Source organism: Alosa pseudoharengus, unplaced genomic scaffold, assembly GCF_046254945.1.
Source record: "Alosa pseudoharengus isolate Yale_2024_CS ecotype anadromous, Long Island Sound unplaced genomic scaffold, YU_APseudo_1.1 YU_APseudo_1.1_scf_19, whole genome shotgun sequence".
Taxonomy (NCBI): Eukaryota; Metazoa; Chordata; class Actinopteri; order Clupeiformes; family Clupeidae; genus Alosa; species Alosa pseudoharengus.
The window spans coordinates 7,557,348-7,565,184 of record NW_027468657.1 but is presented as its reverse complement, the minus strand read 5'-3'; the positions used below and the strand labels follow the sequence as shown (position 1 = coordinate 7,565,184).

Here is a 7,837-nt window from a genome sequence, read left to right as displayed (position 1 = left end):
AGACTGGGAATAAGACAGTTAGTATTTCAGCCCCTTCACACAGTGGACTTCAATGCAGACACCCCTTCATTCATGCCATCCTTAACCTGGAGCCCTGTTCATTCTGACGGGAAGGAGAGAGGCTAGTGTTGCTCTGCTGTGCACTTCTGTGCAGCACACCGTGGAGGGAATGTGTATGTAAAAGTACACGCCTCAGATAAGAGGCCAGGGTGCCTACTGGGGGTGCTGTTTAACTTTTCACAAAAAATTGGATTTAACGGTGACAATGTGGTTTACATTTATTTGAAAGGCGTTAACACTGGACATCAGCTGTGGAGGTGGGAGTCTTCATAGATTGTCACGGCACCAGTTCTAAAACTTGCTGGCCTTGTAAGCTGAAAAGATATCATTAGCCTACATCAGACATGAGATCCATAGGCATCCAATAACATCTTTAATTCACTCGACAAGCTTGAAAGCAGTTCACTCGCTGCAGCGATGAAATGCTAGCATTGCAGTAGCTGTAAATGACGTTGGCATAGGTCTATCAAAATAGGTTCCATGTGTTCGTCTATTTACACCATTTGCCATGCTTGATGGCCACATCAAGTCAGTCAGCTTTTTGTTCACTCATTGTACCAATTTTCCACATTGGTCCTTTTGTTGTGATTTTTTTTTTTTTTTCCCCCCAGCTATATCACGTTCCTCTATAAAGCCCTGTTGGTCTTGCACCTGAAACTCTGATCCTCTTAGAGGTTGAACTGTGTTTTTTCATACCTTTTGTGTCTACGGTATATCAGATGTAGCCCAGTTCTTTTGGGAAACACTAGCTGAGCTACACTTTAAAAAAGAAGGAAAAACCTGCTTGAAGTAGGCAAAACAGCTTTCCTTGTTTAATAGTTCACATTTCTTTACACTAGCTGGTAGGTATCACATACCACTGGCTGCCCCTTCCAGTATATGAGAACCTGGAAATCTTGGCATGACGAACTGTTTGAACTCTGTGAACTACTGACCCTGACCCTCGAGGGACAGTTTTGACATGCTCTCCTTTGGGTGCATTGGGGACGCCATACCTGGGGAGCACTGGGGTGCCTCTCAAAGTTGAAGGACTTGCAAGTCATGCTGATGCTAGTCTGATTTGGAACAACCTCCAGCTCAAACCTTCACCTGAATTCTTTTGTTAGACTCTCTTACTTATACTGAGGTTCACCCAAAGCCCAGTCCATCAAGCCCATATATGATTCTGATTATTTCTGAAAATACAGAAGGCATCCCTGTACATTTCCACTGAAAATGAAATGTGCAAATTGCAAGACATCTGTCAGCACTTTCCCACAGGTCATAAAGCTGCATGCATTCTGCTTGTAATCAAGAGTATCTATTACATTTACCAAGGCCTGTATTTAATTACTTGCTACCCTGGTTATTTTCCGTTTACCGTAGTAATATGCCCAATTTAAATGTTGGTGGCTGGACCTTTAAATGTACGTCATAATTTACTTCCCGGAAGTTAACGTCATTTAGCACACTGCCTGGCTCAAACCATGGCAGACTTTCTTGCAGAAAATGAACTAGTAACGCTAAGAAATCGATTCAAAAGAGATGCCGAGCTGCTTCTGCAAGGGATCTCTGATGATGGCGAAGAAAAGAGTAAGTCTAATTATTTTGCTCACTTTCTGAACTGAACCTAGGAAATGTATGCTGATGTCAGGCCAGATATCCCTGGCGAAAAATGGACTGTACTTATGGCTAGCTAGCTTGCTATCTAAATTAAACTGCCACACAGATCAGTCAACATTGATTGACAGCAAAGTTTGATTACAAGAAAGAAGATAATACACGCGAGATTGGGCCTACTGTCAAATCAAATGGTGCTTGCTATTTGTTGCTAAGGCCAATAAAAAATAAAGTTAGTCAGTAACATTACTAGCTAACTTTTAACGTTTGTCATCAAAGAGCAATGCACAACTTATCAAGGAGTTGAAAACAAAACTGAGATCTTCAAAACAGCACAACATTCATTTACAGAGGGCTCCGCAGTCCTGTCAGACTTGCTTTGTCGGAATAAACAGCTTCAGTGGGTGCCATGGTACTGGTAACACAAACTGCATTGATTGGGGATGACAAGTAGCCACTGTATGGCAGCTGTTCAGTTTGTCGCTGGCTCCTCCTCAAGCAATGGATTAGGATAACTTCTAGGAAACAAGTTATACGGTGAAAAAAAGACATCTTAAAAATGTTATTTTGATGATAATGTTGTCCCCTTGCCACATCGTCTATGGTACAGATTAACATCAAAACCTCACATCCTCCATAACGGTGTAATATAGTGTGCCCACAATATTAATTTTACGATACACTAAGGTGTCTACTTGATACACAACTGGCGATTTATTTAGCCTGCTTGTCATAGGGTAACAAACGTGTGGCTGCCTTGTTCATTATAATGTATTGTTTATGGTAAATGCCCTATCAACAAATTATCAAGATGGGTCTCTGTTGTAATTCAGTTAGGCCTATTGTAGACTGTTTAGATATGTTTACATGTAGGCCTATTACTTGTCTGACCACTTGATTGAATTTTATAGGTAAAGAGAAAGATGACAAACCACTCCCACGCATTAACCGGCACTCCGTCTTCTGGATCCTAGCATCCATAGGGTTGACCTACTATGTGGATTTCTTTAATGTCGTCATGGAAGACACATATATTAAGAGGTAGTTTCTTTGCATGGGCAGGCCAAAAGAGGCTGATTTGTTTGATTGAAGGATCAGTTGGTCATGATACTAACAAAAAGGCTGGTTTTGTCATTATTTGTCTACAATTTGTCATTGCTCATATCATGTCTATTGATAATCCATTGTAGTGGCCTAATTTGGACTTGATTAATATTAGCCCAGCCTTAATTTCTTGAGCAGTAGCCTAGTATGCCTATGTAATGTATAGTTGCCATATCAATGCCTTATTTCTTATTTCGATGTATTCTAACAATCTATTCTTATCTTTCACTCATTCATTCTAACAGTATTTGTTGTTAAAGGGGAGTTTTCTTGCCACTGATTGTAGCCTCTTTGTTTGCTGTTGGGGGTTTCAGCCTTATGTTCTGTGATGGATCCTGAGACGGTGTCCCTTTGTGATGATGAAATATAATGGAATTGAACCTGCTCCGTTGTTTCACTGATTTCTCCCCTCTGTCCTTCACAGCTGGTGGTTTAATGTTGGACTGGTGCTGCTGACTCTATGCATATCTCTGGCTGCATTCTGCATTGTATACCTGGAGTGGTGTAAAGGCATCCAACATTATGACCAGGAGTACCCTGCCATTCCCCCTTTAACTACCGCAGCCTTTATTGCAGCCTCTTGCAGGTCAGAAACTTCCCAGAGGTCCTCTGACAGACAGATATGGAGAATTATGTAATAGACATTCACATTCCCAATGAATTAAATGTATATTTGAGGAACAGGGATTCTCGTGGTTGTTATGTGCACTTCTGTTTTCATGTCATAATGTTGCTCAAATATGATGACTAAAGCTGATGTTTCACAAGGCAACTATTTGAGCAATATTTCTGGCAATGTTCCTGAGTACTGTTGCTGTAGCACATTCCCATTGATATTGAACAACATTTTTTTTCTGGAGTTCTTCTTCAGTAGGCACATTTCCGTGATCATCCAGTAGTTGCCGAGCAACATTGCTCAAAAAGTTCCCTCGTGTACAGTATCATCCTGACGGATGTACTTCAGTTTGTGTCCAATGTAGCCTGATTTATTTAGCCATTTTAATGTATTACATTAGCCGTCTAGAGGGGAAGGATAGACGTACAAGATGATGATCTGAACACTTGCTGCTGTTTCCTCAGCTTTAACATCGCCCTTTGGCCAGTGTGGTCCTTCTTCACTCCCGTGATCCTCTTCACCCAGTTCATGGGGGTTGTGATGTTCATCTCTGTCCTAGGATGACAGGACGAGGTGAGGCCTCTGGAGACAGGAGACTTTTACAGCACACCGCATCACCACATTCTGAAAACTCATTTTTCAACTGATGAATGAATTAGCTAGTGTAGCCCCCCTACCCTCCAGACACACACACACACACACACACACAGACACACACACACACACACACATATCAAAAGGATTAGCTGCATTAACTTTTGTAGCTGTTCTAACTTGCCATATGTAACTGGTATATACAGTAGAGCCTAATATACCCTCTAACAACTTGATTTAGGTAAGCCCTAGTAGTATACTAATCAGCATTACTTGATGCTAGATTTGGGAACTTAAACATAATAGGCTATACTCTGTTCAATAGTGGCGCTCAATGTAGTACATGTGAAATTGAATTACATAAAAAGAAAATGGTGGCAAAGAAGTAACTCACAGACGCCCAGGATGGCCAGACACTTGCTACCCCTTACGAGCACGCATAAGACTTAACTTTTGATCAAACTGTTTCCATCGCTGTTTTATAAATGTCATTGTTCTTTTGCCATAATTTTAAATTAAGCTTTTTTTTAACTGTGTCGCCCACAAGTGTAAATGTTTGTTAATAAACCAGTAAAATTAAAGTGCTTTCCTAATATTTTTTTATATACTGTAAGTCATCTGTCTATATGCAGCATTACATTAATCTCTTTGTCTCTCTATGAAAAAATCCAACCTTGAAGGGAAGCTAATTAAAAATATATATGTTTAAGATCAATGGACTGAGATCACCATGGCCGAAGCTTGACTGTGTTGAGTAAACCATTTTTTGTGTTGATCTAGACGTGTGTTTTGCATCATTGACCTGTTGGATGATCCAGCTATGGCCCCCTTTTAGTGTCCTGGCAGAGGCAGTCAAATTTTGTGTTCAAGTATTCCATGGCGGTCATGATCTCATTGTCATGTATCCCATACAGACAGCCGTGGCCTACAGGTTAGTGCTTCGGACTTGTAACCGGAGGGTTGCCAGTTCGAACCCCGACCAGTAGGTACGGCTGAAGTGCCCTTGAGCAAGGCACCTAACCCCTCACTGCTCCCTGAGCGCCGCTGTTGTAGCAGGCAGCTCACTGCGCCGGGATTAGTGTTATGTGTGCTTCACCTCACTGTGTGTTCAATGTGTGCTGAGTGTGTTTCACTATTTCACAGATTGGGATAAATGCAGAGACCAAATTTCCCTCACGGGATCAAAAGAGTATATATACTTCTACTTCTACTTATTAGGGTTCTCATGGTATTTGGAGGAAAAACAGCCCCATGTCACAGATCCTCTATATGCTCATCAGTAGACCCGGGGTTCTTTTTATTATGGTCATCCTTCCGTGTAGGCTACAGCTTGGGAAGTTCTGTATAGCCCTCATGGGGAGGATTTGGATAGTATAACAACTTGTGTCACAGATTACATACATTTCTGTGTGAACAACACTGTACCTGTTAAAATGGTACGTTGTTTTCCAAATAATAAACCCTGGGTGACACCTGAACTGAAAGGACTGCTTCAAAGTCAAAGTCTGCTTTATTGTCAATTTCTTCACATGCCCAGACATACAAAGAGATCGAAATTACATTTCTCACTATCCCACGGTGAAGACAAGACATATTTTACCAATTAAGTCCACAGACAAACATAACATTCAAGTAAACAATAAAAAGTAAATAAGAAGGCACATACAATGAAGAAATAAGAGCAGCAAAATTGGGTTGAAATTGTGCAATTGTGCATAGACAGTCAATATAATAGTGCAAAGTCAGGCCAATAAATGGCTGAGGTAGTTCTGTTTGACCTAAGTAAGCAAGTGGCATAGTGGTGCAAGTTATGTAAGAGCAGCAGAAGTGTTGTGTTTTCAGGACAACAACAAACAAGTTGCAAAGTGTGCAAGTGGAGTAGTGCAAGGCAGCCATTGTGGGTCCAAAGTCCAGGATGTTATGTAACTGAGGGTGGAGGGGGGAGAGTTTTCAGCATCCTAACAGCCTGGTGTATGAAGCTGTTGGTGAGTCTGGTGGTGCGGGAGCGGAGGCTTCTGTAGCTCTGCTTAATCAGAAAAAGAGGGTTTTTAGATCTGGGAATAAAGAGGAGTTGAGGCGGGTGCAAAAGGATTTGAAGAGGGAAATAAGAAGGGGGAAGGACACCTACAGGAGGAAATTGGAGCAGCGCCTTCAGACTAACAATGCCAGAGAGGTCTGGAGGGGTTTAAAAATGATATCAGGCCATGGTAAAGTAGGAGGTAATGGACCTGAATCCGGTGATAGGGAGAGGGCAAACCATTTAAATCTATTTTTTAACCGATTTGATACAGATGCCCCCGTTACCACTCATGACCCCACCCACCAGAACCCAGACCAATCTGTGACACCAGCATGCACCACCAGCCTGCACCACTCGGAGGTTACCCACTCCCCCCCTCCCCCCTGTCCATCTTCAACTTCTGTACTCTCCAGCCCTTACCACCCCTCCCCCACTCACTCAGGGAATGCCTCCCCTGCCTGTGGGAGTATCAGTACATCACCCCCTTTCCTTAGCCTCCTCATAACTGAACAACAGGTGAGGGATGTGTTCAGGAGGACAAAGGTGAGGAAGGCCACAGGTCCTGATGGGATCAGCCCCAGACTGCTCAGGGACTGTGCGGATGAACTCAGTGGGGTCTTTCTGCACATCTTTAACACCAGCCTCAGTCTGGGGAGAGTCCCAGACCTGTGGAAAACTTCCTATGTGGTCCCTGTCCCAAAGATAGCACACCCCAGAGAGCCCAATCACTTCAGGCCAGTGGCTCTGACATTACACCTTATGAAGAGCATGGAGAGGATTGTACTGAACTACCTCCGTTGCCTGGTGGGCAGTGAGCTGGATGCAATAGTTAATGCTGTAGTCTGTTGGGGTAGTGGGTTTTCTGAGAGGGACAGGAAGAGAATAAATAAGCTGGTGAAAAGGGCCGGCTCTGTCCTGGGCTGCCAACTAGAGCCTGTTGAGGTGGTTGGGGAGAGGAGGATGTTGGACAAATTCATCATCATGACCAATTCCTCTCATCCGCTCCATGGGACAGTGGCTGCGCAAAGCAGTTATTTTAGTAACAGACTACTACACCCATCATGTAAGAAGGAGCGCTTTCCAGGTCTTTTATTCCATCTGCCATTAGAATGTATAACACCACTGTTATGAAAATTTGTAATGTTAATGTAGTGTCTGAACTTCATTATTAATATGTGCATTTTCCACTGTACGTGTAATGTGAAGCTTTTTTTATTCACCATATATATTGGTTCACTCTGCCCTTAAAGTATTGGTGAAACCCTAAGGCGTGTTGCAATCACCGTGTGATTTTTGTTTTTAGGTGTGCTTGTATGCTGGGCATACTGTATACAACTTTCTTACTCTCTTATTTAAATACTACTGGGCTGTTGTGACAAGTACATTCCCCAGCTGTGGGATCAATAAAGTCTTATCTTATCTTATCTTATCTTATCTTAGTTTCTCTAGAAGGGAGGAGTGGGAATAAACGTCACCTTTAATTGCACTGCATAATCTCCTGCAAAGGAGAGTTTCTCTGAAAAGGAGTGGGAATACAGCTCTTTTTATTTGCACCTCTTGTGATTCACCTGCTGACAAATGACTATTTTACCTTAACCACACTTGTGATGTTAAGAATGACTAGAGCATTTGACCTGTGCAACCTTTTGTACTTTAATGGAACAGGAAGTGACCGATTACTGCCTGAAAGTTAATGGACGCTCTGGTTATCTTAAATATGTAACATACAAATGGAAACATGCTTCCGTTATTTTTTTATGGCAATAATGAGGCACATCTATTTTTTCTTATTTTCCAGTGTGAGGTTAAGCTAATTGACCAAAACCTGGATAACGTTCTACTCA

The 7,837-nt window shown here is 42.2% G+C and overlaps 1 protein-coding gene across 1 annotated transcript; it reads left to right on the top strand.

Annotated features, from left to right (window-relative positions):
- The first annotated feature begins 1,502 nt into the window (after nt 1-1,502).
- Nucleotides 1,503-4,748, top strand: tmem128 (transmembrane protein 128). Its single transcript, XM_076291588.1, has 4 exons — nt 1,503-1,632; nt 2,571-2,700; nt 3,188-3,349; nt 3,844-4,748. Exons 1-4 carry the CDS (start codon nt 1,527-1,529, stop codon nt 3,941-3,943), a joined length of 498 nt encoding a protein of 165 aa, XP_076147703.1. The 5' UTR covers nt 1,503-1,526; the 3' UTR covers nt 3,944-4,748.
- The last annotated feature ends 3,089 nt before the right edge of the window (nt 4,749-7,837 follow it).